Below are 16,144 nucleotides of genomic sequence, written 5' to 3' on the forward strand. Positions count from 1 at the left end.
AAAACTGGGCGCACCAACCACAGGCCAAACTGGAAACATCCCCTCCTCCCACCCCATCCCAGTTTAACCTGTAACCCCCAATTTATCCCATAAGATGCCCCAGCTTAACCAGTAAGACCCCCAGTTTAACTAGTAACACCCTCCAGTTTAAACCAGTGAAAACCCATTTAACCAGTAAGACCCCAGTTCAACCAGTAAAACCCCCAGTTTAACCAGCAAAAAACCATTTAACCAGTAAGCCCCCCAGTTCAATCAGTAAAAAACCCATCTAACCAGTAAGACCCCCCACCCCCAGTTTTAACCCCTAAGATCCCCCAGTTTAACCAGTAAAAAACTGATTTAACCAGTAAACCCCCCCACCCCCAGTTTAACCAGTAAAAGACCTGCTTAACCAGTAAGCCCCCCAGTTTAACCAGTAAAAAACCTGTTTAACCCATAAGATCCCCCAGTTTAACCAGTAACCCCCCCAGATTGATCACCACCGCTCGTTACCGTCGCCCTTTAATCACCCAACAAGAGCAGCGCAGGCCAGGGAAGGGGGGGGGGGGCAGAAAAAGGAGGGGGGGGCCCCCCCCCCCCGCCCCCCGGGGGGGCAATAAATAGGGGGGGGCGGGAAGGGGGGGGGGAAGGGGGGGGAGGGGGGGGGAGGGGGGAGGGGGGCTACTTGAGGCAGCGTTCGAAGTAGGTGGCACCGACGTAGCCCCCCCGCAGCGAGCGCTGGACGTTCTGCTCGAAGAGGCGCCGGTTGCTCTGGCAGCACCTCTGCCGCCTCCTTGTTCAGGGGGTCCTCGGGGTTCGGCTCCTGGGGGGAGCACCCCAATTTTTAGGGGGGGCACCCCACCCCCCATCATCCCTTAACACCCCCTCCCCCCCCCCATTGCCCTGTAAACCCCCCCCTCCCCATCCCCCAGTAATCCTTCAAGCACCACAGGGGTAATAGCCCCCCCCGAGATGGGGAATGGGGGGTTTGGTGTCCTCGGGGTTCAGCTTCTGGGGGGGAACCCCGATTTTTTATGGGGATTACCCCCAGGGAATCCTTCAGGCACCCAGGGGTAATACCCATCCCCCCGAGACAGGGAATGGGGGGTTTGGGGGTCCTCAGGGTTCAGCTTCTGGGGGGAGCACCCGAATTTTTAGGGGGGCACCCCACCCCCATCATCCCTTAACCCCCCCCATCACCCTGTAACTCCCCCCCCCCCATTTTCCCCGCTAACCCTTCAGGCACCCTGGGGGTCTGTAGTGCCCCCCTCCGCCCCCTGAGATGGGGGATGGGGGTGGTTTGGGGTCCATCCCCCCCCCCCCCATATTTAGTGTGGCCGCCCCCACCCAGTCTGAAATGCCCCCCACCCCCATTACTTAATGCCCCCGGGGACTCTAAATGCACCCCCCCCCCCCCCCCGATACCCACCAGGACTCCTTAACACCACCCCAGGACTCCCTATTGCCCCCCCCCCCCCCCAATACCCCCCCAGGACTCCTTATTTCCCCCTCAATTCCCCCCGTCCCTTAATGCCCCCCCCCCCCGACTCTCTATTGCCCCCAACTCTTTAATACACCCCACACCCCCAGGACTCCTATCTCCCCAGTACAAATTACCCCCCAATAACTGCCCCGATACCCCCCCAGCCCCCAAATCCCCTTTGATACGCCCCCACCCCCCTCTAACACCCCCACTGTCCCCTTAATGCCCCTCCCACCCACCCCCGGCACGGAACTGCCCCGTTATATCCCCCCCGGGGTATTCCCAAGGGGGTGGGACCCCTCTGGGTGTCACCAGGGGCCCCTCTGGGGTGACCCCAGCATCATTGGGTGCCCCCAACAAGGTGTCCTAAGGCCACCAGGTGCCACCTCGGGGTCCCAAGGCCACCAGGCACCCCCAAGAGATGTCCCAAGACCACTTGGTGCCACCTCAAGGTGTCCCAAAGCCCTCTGGGTGCCACCTCAGTGTAGCGCAAGGCCACCAAAGGCCCCTAGGACATGTCCCAGGGCCACAAGGTGCCACCTCAAGGTGTCCCAAAGCCCCCTGGGTGCCACCTCAGTGTAGCCCAAGGTCACCAAGGGCCCCTAGGATGTGTCCCAAGGCCACCACGGGTGTCCGCCCAGCCCCAGGCGCCCCAGCGGGTAGTCACCAGGAAGAGGTACTGCAGGCCGTAGATGATGGAGTTTATCGTCAGGACGGGCTTCCAGTCCTCTCTGGGGAGAGAACTGGGCGTCAGGAGGGACTCTGGGGCCACCACAGAGGTAGCCATGGCCACCTCAAGGTGGTTGTGGCGACCCAGACTCAAGGTGCATAGGGCAACCGTTTGCCACCTTGTCCCACCCTGCTAGGTGTCCAGGAGCAGACAAGGAGAAAGATCCAGCAGTGGCCACTCCAGATATGGCAGTAGCCACCCTGGATGGGACAGTAGCCCACCTGAGGATGTTGAGGCAGACGTTGCCCTCCAGGTCGATGTTGGGGTGATAAACCATCGTCTCACACTTCACCTTCGGTGGGTCGTGAGGGTAGCCCTGACCGACCTGGGTGGGGGAAAGCAGGCGCAGTGTCATGGCTCGGCACCCCCATGGCTACTAGCCACGTCTTGGTGGCCACCAGCCACTACTCCAACCCAGCATGAACACCCGATTCCCAGTCACGTCTTGGGGGTTACTGGTCTCATGGTGCCACTGGCCAGCCCCTGGACCCTACCCCCAACCTGCAGTGGGGACACGAGGCTGCTTGTTGTGTCTCGGTGGCCACTGGTCATGTCTTGGTGGCCACCAGTTTTTTGTCCCTCCCACAAACCACGCAGCAGATATAGCCAAGGGTCACATCATAGTAGTCACCAACCCCAGGTCCCATCTTCAACCCAGAGATGGCCACGTGGCCTGCTCACTTGGTGGTCATCAAGTCTGTCTACCTCACCTTCAACATACAGAGCACATATATGGCCACTAGTCATGTCTTGGCAGCCACCAAATCCCTCTACCTCAGCTCCCATATATAAAACAGGCATGTGGCCACTAGTCACGTCTTGGTGGCCACCAAATCCCTCTACCTCAGCTCCAGCATATAGAGCAAACATGTGGCCACTAGTAACATCTTGGTGGCCACCAAGTCCCTCTACCTCAGCTCCCATACATAAAGCAGACACACGGCCACTAGTCGTGCCTCGGTGGCCACCAGTCCCAACCCACACACTGGATGCTTGGCTACCGATTGCATCCTGGTGGCCACCAACTCCTGGTCTCGGTCCCAACAACATAGGTTGTACCTTGGCCGTCTTTTGGTGGCCACAGGTCAGGTTTCACTAGCCACCTACCTCCTGCTTCCACCCACAGTGCAAACTCCTGACTGTGGGTCCCACCTCGGTGGCCACAGGTCCCACCCTGGTGGCCACCACCCCCCAGCTGCCAGCCCCAGCCCCATGTGGCCACCAGTCCCAGCTTGGTGACCCTGAGATGGCTGTTGGTAGCCACAGGGTTGCCCCCACGGTGCAGAACTGACCTTAAAACTGAAGACGAATTTCCCTCCCTTGTAGAAGCCCTGTAGGAAAGACAAGTGTCACCAGGGGGTGCAGACATGGAGGGTAGTGACACCAAGGGACAAGCTGGGGAGGACAGGGAAAGGATGGGGAAATGGGCAAGATCCATAGGGAAAGGGGAGGGCACAGGGGGGCCCCAAGGGACACGAGGGTTGTCCAAGGGGACACAGGTGACAAAGGGGAACAAAAGGTCCCAGCGGGGCCACGATGGCAAGCGCAGGGACAGTTGGGGACCCCAAAGTGACACAAGGGGACAAGGGGATGAAACAGGGAGCAGGTGGGGGCTGGGAAGAGCCAGGAAGACACGCAGGGACAGGAGGGGACAAATGGAAGGGGGATTCCAGGGTGGGATGCTGGAGCTCAGGGGGGTGGGGGGAAGAAGGGGACAAGGAGGGACAGGGGGGACAGGGGGACCCCACCTCGTCAGGGCAGATGAGGAGGCGGAAGTGCAGCAGGTCGTCCTGGTCAGAGAAGTCGATCTCACACGTCTTGGGCAGGTTGAGCTCGTTGATGTCTGGGGGGGGGGTGTGTGTGGACACACGGGACGACACAGACATGGGTGACACATGGGGACATAGATGGGGCGGGGGGGGGGCACATGGAGATGTGGCTGAGGCCACCATGAGCCTCATGACCCAGGCTGGGTTGTCCCAGGCCCAGTGTGGTTATACTGGGATCAGCTCTCCCTCCCCAGTGTGTTCCACCAACTGGCAGCAATGTTGTTCCCACCCCCATTATTCCCAGTGCAACCCTAGTGGGACCAGTCCCCCCTTCCTCAGTAGACACCACTAACTGGGAGCAGTGCTATTACACCCCCCCCACCCCCCCAAGTATTCCCAGTGTGACCCTACTGGAACCAGTCCTCCCTTCCAGTACACTCCACCAACTGGGAGCAGCACCTTTTCCCTCCCAGTACAGCCTTACTGGGACCAGTCCCCCCTCCCCAGTATGCTCCACTAACGGGAAGCACTGCCATTTTTCTCCCATTATTCCCAGTGCGACCCTACTGGAACCAGTGTCCCCCGTCCCCAGTACACTCCACCAACTGGGAGCAGTGCCATTCCCCACCGCCCACATTCCCAGTGAGGCCCTACTGGGATCAGTATCTCCCAGGCCCAGTGTGACCCTACGGGGACCAGTCCCCCTCCCCAGTACGCTCCGCTAACTGAAGCGCTGCCATTTTCTCCCATTATTCCCAGTGTGACCCTACTGGAAACAGTGTTCCCCCTCCCAGTACACTCTGCCAACTGGGAGCAGCACCATTCCACCACCACCCCAGTACAGCCTTACTAGGACCAGTCCCCGCTCCCCAGTATGCTCCGCCAACAGGGAGCACTGCCATGTTCTCCCATTATTCCTCATGTGACCCTACTGGGACCAGTCCCCCCCTCCCCCAGTACACTCCACCAACGGGGAGCAGTGCCATTCCCCCCACCCCGCCCCCAAATTCCCAGTGAGGCTTACTGGGATCAGTATCTCCCAGGCCCAGCGTGACCCTACTGGGACCAGTCCTCCCTCTCCAGTACCCTCCACTAACTGGGAGCAGCACTATTCCCCCGCCCCCCTCCAGTACAGCCTTACTGGGCCCAGCCCCCCGCTGCCCCACAACTCCTCCCTGCCCCCCCCGCCCGCCGCCCGCCCCGGGCAGGCCCCACCAGGCCGCACTAGGCCCAGCCCCCCCCCCGCCAGCCCCGGGGCGCCCCCCCCCCCCGCGATCAGGCCGGGTGGGGGGGGGGTCCCCGGCCCCCGGTCACCTTTCTGGATACGGAGCTGGGCGGCCGAGGCCTTTTTGCTGGTGCCCTTGGTGCCGCCCGCCGATTCCTCCTCCTTCTTCTGTTGCTTCAGGGAGAAGAGCTTGATCATCCTGCCGGGCCGAACCGGGCGGGGGCCGGGCGGCGGGGGCCGGGCCGGGCCCGGCGGCGGAGGGAGCCGGGCTGGGCCCCCCCCGGAGGGCTGGAGGGGGCGGGGGGCGGCACAGGCGGCGGCGGCGGCGGCAGCCGGAGCTGGGGGGGGAATCAGCGGCGGTTCCGAGGCGATGGGGGGGGGGGGGGGGGAAAGGGGGGGAATCGGCGACGGCCGGCGCCGCTCGGCAACTTCCGGAAATGCTTCGGGGCTGTCCGGAAGGAGAGAGGGGGGGTTCGGCGCCCTTCGGGGCTTTCCGGAGAGGGCTCGGGCTGGCGCTGAACGCGCTTCGGCTTTCTTCCGGAAGAAGAACGATTCGTTCCGGGGGTCTTCCCCCGTCTCTTCGACTCTTTCCGGAAAAGCTTTCGGCTCTTTCCGGAGCCGCTTCGGGTTCTTCCGGAAAAGGGGCGGGCTGGATGCGTTGGGCTTCTCCTCGGTCTCTCCGGAAAGTTCCGAGTACTGGCTAGCCTCTCCCCGAGCAGCGTCGGCTCTTTCCGGAGCTGCTTCGGGTTCTTCCGGAAAGGGGGCGGGCTCGATGAGTTGGGCTGCTCCTCGGGTCTCTCCGGAAAGTTCCGAGTACTGCCGAGCCTCTCCCCGAGCAGCGTCGGCTCTTTCCGGAAGTACCGCGGATTCGGCTCTTTCCGGAGAGGGGGGTGTCAGGTTTCTCCGAAGGGCTACCCCCTTCGGTGAGCTATCGGCTCCTTTCGGAAAAAGCTTCGGCTTTTTCCGGCAGCGCACTCTCCTCCCCGCTCCCTTCGTGTCTCACCGGAAAGCGTCTATTCCCGGAAGTCTCCACACACAGCCGGCGCTTCCCCCCGCCAATCCCGCGCAGGGGGAGGAGCCTGAGGCATTGCACTCCCCCCCCCCGCAGTGGGCGCCGCCATCTTTATTGGGGGCGTTGCTCCCGCCTCAGACTGGCGTAGGGCTGGGGGTAGGAGGGACCCCTACGGGGACCAGTCCCCCCCCTCCCACAACCTCCAGTGGGGCCGTACTTGGACCAGTCCCCTCTCAGTGCTGCCAGGCCCCAAGATGGCCAGCACCAACCCCGTAGCTCCCAGTCCAACAGCAGTTTGGGCTTCAGCCCCTCTCCACCCTCACAGAGGGGGCAACGATGGACGTGGGGGGTCCCCAGGGGGCAAAATGGGGGGCGAGACTCAGCCCCGAGACAAGGAAGGAAGGTCCAGGAGCCCGAGAGGATGGCTTTATTTCTCTGACAGAGTGGGATGTGGGGGGCGAGGGGAGACAGGGCCACCACCACGTCCCTCTTCAGGGTTCTTGAAGTCATGGGGGCAGGATCCAGCCCCACTATCCCCGCCCCCCCCCCCCCCCCCCAATACACATCAGGGACCGCAGGGGGCAGCCGAGGAGGCTGGGGAACCTCAAGCCTCAGCCCTGGGGGAATCCGAGTCGAGGAAGAGGAGGGAGGAGAACTTGCGGTCGCCGAAAACAGCATTGAGCTGAGCTTCGAAGAACTGCTGCAGGCCCAGGATGGACTGAACATCTGCCTTGTCCTGGGGGGGGCGGGGGGCGAAAGAGGGGTGAGGAGGGGAAAGGGGGGGGAAAGAGGGGTGAAGGGTGGACGCCCAGGAAAAGAGGAGGGGGACGACGAAGACGATGCCCACGAAAAAAGGGGGGGGGGCGCACAGGCAGGGACAAAGGAGGGGGGCAGGAAAAAGGGGGCCCCCCCCATCCCCCAAAAGCCCGCTGGGGAATCCCGCACCTCAGTGAGGCGGTTGAACTGCCGGATCATCCTCCAGATGTCGCAGGGCAAAACTCCTCAGGGCTGCGGTAGTGCGGGGTGAGCTTCTCCTGCAGCCTGGCGCGGATGAGGGTCAGGTCGATGGCATCCTGGCCATCCTGGGGAGGGGGCGACAGCAGGGTGAGGGATCCTGGCCGGATGGATCTCCCCACCTCAGATCCCCCCACCCCACACCACCGGACTCACCGGGGAGCTGGAAAGGCGGTGAAGAGGTCGGCAGGGTTCGTGGCAGAGCAGCTCCAGCAGCACATACTCACATTTCTGCGGGGATTAGAAGGGATCCCTCAATCCCTTCAGGTACCACCAGATCCCCTGATCACCCCCCACACATCTACATACCTGCTGGTCCAGGGGGCAGAGTCTGTGGGATGGCCCTTCCTCCACGCCATCGGTGAGGTGATCACTGGAGGGTGGCAGGTCCTGGCACAGCAGACACCTCCACTCGGGGCTGTGGGATCAAGTAAAGGGATCAGGTTGAGGGATTGGGTGTCCCCCTCTCAGCTCATGCCCTGTGGCATAGGCAGAACCCCCAGGATTGAGGCGTGGAGCTCTGCAGGTGGCCGGGATCAAGGGGATGGGCAGCCATGGGGGTCAGGGACAGTGGATCCCACAAGGTTTTGGATCAGCAGGGGGATTCCCAGACTGATCAGAGCCAGGCAGCCAAGGATCAGAGGTGGGGTCCACAACAAAGGGGGAAATACCAGGTCCCCAGGGATCAAACAGGTCCCAGCTGATTGAGATCAATGCATGGCCCTCCCCATGGATCAGGGCAGTAGATCCCCAAAGGATCTAGGTTGCTGTGTAGATCTCCAAGTGGACCCAGGACCCACAAGGGATTCAGGAGGGTCAAGGATGGAGGAGTGGAGCCCCACAGGGCTCGAACACCACAGGATCCCCCAGGATTTGGGATCAACAGGTAGATCCCAATGCAGATGAGGGCCAGGAGATCCCAGAGGATCTGGGCTTGAGAGATGGATCCCTCCATGGATGGCAGAAAGCAGACCCCCCAGGGCTCTGTGGTCAACAGCTGGACCTCCACAAGGATCCAGACTGGATCTCCAGGGATCATGATGTGGCTCCTGTGTGGATCTGAGAGAGCTAGCCTGGTCCATGGGGACAGAAGATCCCAAAATAAAGAAAGAAAAAAAAATTCAAACAGCAAATCCTGGGGATCCAGTAGCAACCAAGCACCAGAAAACCTGGGTGGCAGCAGCCCCCTCAGAGGAGGGACCAGCAGATCCCCAAAATCATCAGCAAATCCTAAGGGAGAGCCAAGTGGCTCCCAAAGTGGCTCTAGAGCAGGGGCCAAGGACCTCTGGGTTGGGGAAAAAACTGGATCAAGGGGGGGGCAGAGAGATTCTAGAGGCCAGTGATCACTCAAGGAATCTAATGGCCCAGAGGTTTCCCCACCAAGGAATCGGGAGGGGTAGCAGCAATTTCAGCCCCATCCTGGGACAAGGCAGCAGTAGATCCTATGGGAGAGGACTTGATCCTGTGAGAGATCAGCAGACCCCAAGGACCTGGTGGCTCTGGGTGATCCCTTAAGAACCGGGGAGCAGCAGATCCCTGAGATCCTCCCCATGCCCACAATGCCAAGGGGCAGTAACCCCCAGCAAGGGGGATCCCAGGGGACCTTGGGGAATCAAGCAGAGCCAGAGAAACCCCAAGGGGATGGGGGGAGCAGCAACCCTCAGGGATGAGAGATCAGCAGATCCCAGGGACACAGGGAGACCCAGGGAGGTAACAAGAGGCAGCAGATCCCAGGCTGCCTAGTGGATCTTGGGGATCAGGTATACCTGGGGACCTCCTGGAGGGCAGGGAGGTGACAACTGAGGTGGTAGCAGCACTCGCAGTGGTCACACATCACCACGGCACCGGCCTGGCAGCAGACGCGACAACAGGAGGCCCCGGGGACAGGGGACGCTCCGGGTGGGGGGGATCCCGATCCTGCCATGGATCCCGGGTATTCCGGCACCTTAAGGTGCTTGGGAAGCAGCCCCACCGGCTTGGTGTCCTGGGTGTCCCCGATGGCTGCCTCCTGCTCCTCCTCCTGCGCGGGACAGAGGGTTGAGGCAGACGGCCACGGGGAGCGGGTGGGGGGGAGGAGACAGTGGGACACCCACCTTGATGGCGAGTGGGGTGGGGGGCTGCGGCTGCGCCCCCCGCTCAATGATGATGAGGCTGAAGTCTTCGGCTGAGGTGCCGGGGAAGACACGGAAGATGGGGGGCTGCGTCACCCCCGACAGATCCAGATCCAGATCCAGTCGCTCCAGGTTGACCCGCGGCACCTTGCGAAGGATGGTGCTCACCACGCCCCCGGGGGGGCAGCTCCTGAGGGGGCACAGGGGGGGTGTGTGTGTGTGTCAGCATTTGGGGGGATCCCCCTCAACCCTCCCGGGGAAGATTTCCTTGGAAGCTGGAAGCTCCTGGTCCCTTCAGGATGGGGGTGACAACGGGGAGGGACCCCAGCCCCAGGGGGACAAGGGGGAGGGGGCAACCCAGGGACTGAGTGACAAGGGTCAGGGGAGTGTTGGGGACAGGGTGACAAGGGACCGGGGCAGGGCCAGTCACTTGTGGGTACCAGGGGTTAAGGGCAAGGGCTGTCCTGGTTGTCCCCAGGACACACGGGACAGGGTCACCCCAGGCTGGTGGTGGGGGCAGGGGGACCATCTTCTGCCCCCTCAACTCGCTGCCTTAACTCCACACCCAGCCCCACGCCCTTCTCATTACCGCTTAATGAGCAGCTTCTTAATGAGCTTCTCCTCCTCCCTGGGAGGATGAAGGTGTTTTCTCCTGTATAATGAGGTCATCAGGGTACTGCTGGGGGTCACATGCAGCCCCCCCGAACACCACCATTGGGTTCCCACCCCCCGCCCCCAGGAGACTTCTGGGCTGGAGCCCTGCTACCCAGGGACGATGACAGGGACATGGTGGCCCTGTCCCCTGTGCCCGGGAGTATGGAGCAACAGGGGATGCGAGAGCAACGTGGCCACCTCTGGGTATGAGGTGACAAGGGTGGGAGACACTCCTCGCCCCCCCAGTACGGAGTGGGAGGGTGTCCCTGCCACCCTGTGGGTGTGGGGTGACAAGGAAAGGACATGCCAGGTACGGGGGTGACAAGGGATGGTGCTATGCCACCCCTGGGGCCAGTCTGACAGGGGTCCCAGGCACGGGTTGACATGGGGCAGCTACGTGGGGGTGGGGGGTCCAAAGCCACCCCTCCCAGGGCACAGGGTAACGAGGGCCAGCAGTTCCCGAGGGACAAGGGACAGGGGTTTCCCCCACACTCACCTCTTCACTCTTGTGGCAGCAGCTTCGGGGGGGCTGTTGGCTGCTGAGAAAAACCCACATCAGGGGCCTGCCTCCCTCCTCCTCCTCCTCCCCCCTCCCCCTGTCACACCCCCCACACACTCACCCAGCTCAGCACCTGCAGCTGGATCCCTGGGGCTCTCGGCTGTTTGTGGGTCAAGGTGAGGGGGGGACAGGTCGGGGCAGCCGGGTCCTTCAGCTCCTGGGGGAAACTGAGGCAGGATGTGCATCTCCTGCCCCTCCCCCTCACTCTGTGGGGTGCCGAGGGTCCCCTGCCCCTCCTCAGCCTCCATTTGGGGTCCCATGGAGGACTGCAGGAAGGGCCCAGGAGCATATTGCCCTTTGCTGACCACTGTGGCTTGCAGGGGGCCCTGGAGAAGAGAAATTGAGGCGGGGGGAGGGCGTTACTTGGGGGGCACCCATAGGTGCAGGAACCCCCCACCTCCAATAACATCCCCCTCTACCACCCAAGAGGTACCTGCGAGGCTCCTGCAGCGGGGCTGGGGTCAGAGGGGTTGCTGGTGGGCAGTTGGGGGCTGAGGGATGGTGGGGGGAGGCTCCGCTCTGAGATAATGGTGCCTGTTGGGGGAGCAAGGGGTGTCAGGGGGGGCTTTCATGTCCCCAGGAGTGTACCCTCCCTGGGGGCTCACCAAAGCTCTCAGCGCTCTTGGTCCAGGCGTTGAGGTCCCACTGGAATTTCATGTCACCCTGTGGCTCCACGGGGTCCACAATCATCTTGAGGGCATGGTGGAGCTGGAAGCAGATCTGGGGGGTGCGGGGTCGGGGGCGGCACTTGTCACAACACAGGGACCTCAGGGGGGATGCATGTGACAGCACCCCAGGGGTGGCTGTCACAGCGTGGGGAGCCCCAGGAGACACATAGCAGCATCCCACAGACACTTGTCATATCACGGGGACCCTGAGGGGACATCTGGCAGCACCCCGAGGGGACAGGTCACATCACAGGGTCCCCAAGGGGACATGTGGCAGCACCCTGAGGGCACCCATTGCATCATGGTGACCCTGAGGGGACACGTGCCAGCACCCTGGGGCAGCCATCAGGCTACAGGGACCCTGAGGGGGCATGTGGCAGCACCCTGAGGACACCCATCATGTCACAGGGACCGTGTGGGGACACCTGCTGTGGATAAGCCCCTGGCTAGGGGGGCTCCCATTGCAGCACGGGGACCCCCAGATGTCCTAGGGACCTCACTGCAGCACCCTGGGGACGCAGACAGGGAGGCAGCAGGGGACATGGGGCACCCCGAGGAGGCTGAAGGGGAGATGGAGACAAACCACCCCTCAGGAGACCATTTTCTGACCCCCACTTCACCCCACACACCCCCAAAACAGGGAACCTAAAGGAAACCAGACCCCAGGCTGAGCCACAGGGGGCTTCACTCTCCGGCACCAGCTTCCCCACCAGTCCAAGAGCAGCGTCACAGCCCTGGGGGCACCAACAGACCCCAACAACCCACGCCGGGGGGGATCCCTGCCCAAGGTGGGGGTTTTAGGGCGGTCTGTGAGGGGCTTTCGGCCCCCCAGTAGCTCACCAGCTTCTTGGAGAGCAGCAGAGCAGTGCTGTTTTTGCTCTCCAAGGCCCAGGAGGCGAAGCGCAGGATGTGCTCCTGGTGCCGCTGCAACTTGGTCATGGCCCAGTGCTGCCGCTCCAGCTTCTCCTGCTGTCCCTCCGTCACCTTCTGTGAGGCAGGGGACACAATGGCACCGAGACAAAAGGGAGGATGACAGGAGAAGGGCTTGGCCACCACCTCTGGCTCACCTGGGCGTCGCTCACCAGCACCTTGCCGCGTTTGTTGAGCTCCTTCATGATCTGGAGGATGGCCATCTTCACATCCACCTGCACCCGCTTCTGCACGTCCGTCACCTGGCGGATGCTGCCGGGAGAGAAAGGAAGGGGTAAGAGGGGTAAATACCCCCATCAGGGGCTGATAACCCCCCGAGGGGGGGCAGTTAACTCCCCCCAGGGTCTGGGGGTGCAGATGGGGCACATACAAGCTGCGCACTTCCTTGGTGGAGCGCTGCAGGCTGGCGTGTTTGTCACCCAGGCGCTTCACCAGCATCGCCAGCATCTTGCGCTGGTTCCTCACTGCGTCCTCCAGAAACTGATACCTGTGGGGTGAGGAAAAGGGGGGTCACAACAGGGCTGGGGGGCTGCGAGCCCCAAAACACCCCGATGGGTGCAGCCCCCCATGCCAGTGACCCCAAAATAGCCCTTCAGAGACACACCCCCCAACTCCTGGAGCCACTGGGAATGGAACTGACTTGAATGAGTTAACCTGCTCGATATTTAACTTTCTCATTAACTTATCATTAATAACCAAATTAATGTGGGTTAAGGAGCTGGCCAAGCTAACCAACCCATCAGCCATAAAACTGTTAAATAATTAACTGAGCTACATCTTATGCATCAAAACACTTTGAATATAACTCATCAACCAGATAAGTAATCTAACTAGACACCTGCTCAGATAATCAGATAATAAATCAAATTATTTATCAATTCACCCATGAAATTAAACCAGTCTGAAAGCAAAAACACGCTATTAAAAAAAGCAATTAAAAATCACTTCAAAAATCAGGCTGGTTAACTCAAATAATTGAGGACCTAATTAAATTGATTTTTCTCGACTAACGAATTATCTCCAATTCCTTAAAACCTAAAAGCCATTTAAGCCCCTCAAACCAACCAATCTGCTAATTAACAAAATAACTAATGAGATAACATACCTATTTGGTTAAAACCCAAAATTAATGAAAATTAACACCCTCCTTGGTCAATCTTTTCAGCCATTGGCCAACTAATAAGCATAGTTTTTAAAATCAGTAACTAGCTGATGAGAAAATTAGCGGGCAGATTAACTTCAGTTCTTTTTCAGTAATTAGTTAATCAGTTCGATTAGTTATCTGCCTTCTTAGATACTCATTAAAGCACATTTAAGGTGCCACGGGGCCTCGATAAGGCGCACAGGCAAATTCTTCAGTTGATAAATAAATTTTAGTTACGTGACTGGCACCAAATCACTGTTTTTAAGAGCTAACAAGCAGGATAACCAACTCAAGTGGTAATTAGCCATGAAAAATGAATTTTTATTAAATGACTGCCAAAGCCCACTCACTGGTGGTCCTTGTGCGCATTGAGCTGGCAGTCACGGCAGGTGAGCGTGTCACACGTGCTGCAGAAGAGCACCAGTGGCTCCTGCTTGTGCACGGAGCAGTACACGGCATGCTCCCCCTCCTTCATCTTGCCGCCGCCTGCGGGAAACGAGGTGTGACATCAGCGTGATGTCACTGTGACATCACTGGCACCCAGTGGGACTCGCTGGTGGAGTAGATGTTCCAGTAGAATAGGGATGGCTGCTGGGGTGGCACCTCCAAACGTGCCCGAGGTCACGCCGGCCACAAGGTCATGGCCTCAGAAAGGAGGGTGACAGCGTGGTGACAAGGAGGGTGACAAGGACAGACCTGCGGCCCGGACCGTATGGTCCTTGGTGTACTTGACCCGCTGGTGGGCCTCCACACAGGTCTCGCAGAGCGGCTCTGAGCACTCCACGCAGTAGCTTGTGGCCAGCGCGTTGTCCTCGCAGCTGGTGCAGCACTAGGGTGGGACAAGAGACATGGTGTGGGGACACTGGGAGCTCGCTTCACCCTAATTAAGCATTAATGCATTACCTGGCTCAACCCCTGGCTGTTGGCAGCTGTCTCTGACCCAATGTCCCTCAAAAAGTAGTTCTCCACGATGTCCTTCAGGTGACACTCATGTTTGCAGATGGGGCAGTTGACCACTGCAGGGAGGGGAGCAGTGGGGGGTGTCAGGGGGGGCCCAGGGTCACCCCAAACACCAGTCACCACTCTTTGTCACTACAGTGTCCCCTCATGGACCCTCACAGTGCCTTGTGCCAGCCAAAAACACGGTGGCTCGGCAGCGGGGTGAGCCCCTAACATGCTGCAGCAGAGCATGAAGAAAACAAGATGATCCGGGGTCCTGACACGAAGCCCTTGGAGCCCCCCAAAACTGGAGCCCCCCCCCCAGCTCCGAGGCTGTCCCTGGTGTCATTGCCAAGGTCACAGCGCCTCAGAGGCTCCCTGCTCCGAAGTGGGTCCAGACTGACCCAGATCACTCGGGTTTTTTTTCCAGCCAAACCACTGCATCAAGATGTTTCTCTCAATATCCACCGCGAAGGGCCACTGTTTCTTGCTTGGTTCCGTTCTCCACCTTCACAGCAGCTGATTCACCCTTCCTCCTCCTCCGGGGGAGGCGGCGCAGTGACAGTTGAGGTGACACCTTCCACAGGCGGTGGCGAGAGGATTTGGTGCTTCTGACCTCTCCCGAAGCCTCCCCACCGAGGCGGAGGGGTGTGGAGATGGCCACGAGGAGCCACAGCAGAGGCAGAGTTGGGGGGGGCAGATGATGTCCCCCACCCCACGGGAGGAAGGAACTCCCCTCATCTGGGTGGGTCACAGCAGCCACAGGGCAGTTGGGGGTGGCCCAGTATGACAAACTGGGGAGGGAGGCCAGCAAGCACAGGGGGCTTGGGGAGACCCCCAATGGCCACTGCATATCCAGCCAAAGCCCCCCCCTCACGATGACACACACACCCCCCCCTGGAAAAGCCAAGGGTGTTGCCAGCACCCAAGGTGCTTCACCAATGGGTGCGTTTGCACCCCTCCGATACCCCCCCCCCCCCCCAAGCACCCACACAGGCACCCAAGCCCACCCTGACCCCTTTTCACACCCTCGCAGGGCTGTCTGTGCCACCCCGCCTGCCCGTAACGCCCCCACCCCCAACTTTGCACAGGTCCTGGTCTCATTAGCACAACTGGGTACCACCCTCCCACCCCCCTACAGCCTTACACGACCCGCCCCCCCGCAACCATGGCTGTGCATGGCCCCTGCTTCAGGTGGGTCTCACAGGGTCCTACCCCCCCAGACAGGGCTCCTAACACCCACCCACTGACCCATTCCCCCCCGCTCCCCTCAGGCAGGGCTCCTAACCCACTCCCCCTCCACACACGTAGGGCTCCTATGCGCCCCCACCTCCACACACAGGGGCTCCTAGCGGCCCCACTCCCACCCAGAGAAGGCTCCGAGACCCCCACCGCCCCCCCCCCCCCACCCCAGGGAAGGCTCCTAGCCCTCCCCCCATTCCCTCCATAGGGCTCCTAGCGCCCGCGACCCACAGGGTTCCTACCTCCACCACCCCGGGCTCCCCACCCCCCGGTTAACACACCTCTCCCGCCCCCCGCCGCCCCTCGCCTCACCTGGCCCATCCGAGGCGGCGGCAGGGCCTGGAGCGGCCCGCAGACACTCCCGGCAGACCGAGTGGAGGCACGGCAGAAGCCGCGGTTCCCTCTCGGCTCTCAGCAGCTCCCGACAGACACCACAACATTCCAGCAAATCCACAGAATCAGGTCGTTTCCCGGCGGGATCATCCCCCACCACCTCCGAGCCCGACATGGCGGCCACTACCCTCTGTCACTGAGGGGCTCACAGGTCCCAGCTGCGCGCGCAAGAGCCTGCCCCGCCCTCCCACAGCAGCCAATCAGCATCCGCTGTGTGCTCAGAGGGCGAGAACCAATCGAGATGGACATAGTACGAAGCCAATGGGAGGTGCAGGAGCATGGGGAAGGTGGG

General features: G+C 61.0%; 2 protein-coding genes across 2 annotated transcripts; both read right to left on the reverse strand.

The window, feature by feature from the left end:
* Window positions 1–655: 655 nt before the first annotated feature.
* On the reverse strand, window positions 656–6,185 carry UBE2M (ubiquitin conjugating enzyme E2 M). Its single transcript, XM_055712309.1, is given in 7 exon segments — window positions 656–753; window positions 755–802; window positions 2,130–2,193; window positions 2,414–2,517; window positions 3,485–3,523; window positions 3,941–4,035; window positions 5,276–6,185. Coding segments are annotated over 7 exon segments (552 nt in total). The 5' UTR covers window positions 5,385–6,185; the 3' UTR covers window positions 656–660.
* A 425-nt stretch (window positions 6,186–6,610) lies between these two features.
* On the reverse strand, window positions 6,611–16,121 carry TRIM28 (tripartite motif containing 28). The gene is given in 19 exon segments (XM_055712297.1): window positions 6,611–6,934; window positions 7,144–7,191; window positions 7,194–7,280; window positions 7,369–7,443; window positions 7,522–7,630; window positions 8,979–9,232; window positions 9,306–9,513; window positions 9,913–9,975; window positions 10,474–10,513; window positions 10,598–10,862; window positions 10,970–11,070; window positions 11,142–11,256; window positions 12,045–12,191; window positions 12,272–12,386; window positions 12,505–12,621; window positions 13,629–13,764; window positions 13,975–14,107; window positions 14,182–14,294; window positions 15,772–16,121. Coding segments are annotated over 19 exon segments (2,454 nt in total). The 5' UTR covers window positions 15,968–16,121; the 3' UTR covers window positions 6,611–6,802.
* Between the last annotated feature and the right edge of the window lie 23 nt (window positions 16,122–16,144).

Source organism: Falco cherrug, chromosome 5 (genome assembly GCF_023634085.1).
Source record: "Falco cherrug isolate bFalChe1 chromosome 5, bFalChe1.pri, whole genome shotgun sequence".
Lineage (NCBI taxonomy): Eukaryota > Metazoa > Chordata > Aves > Falconiformes > Falconidae > Falco > Falco cherrug.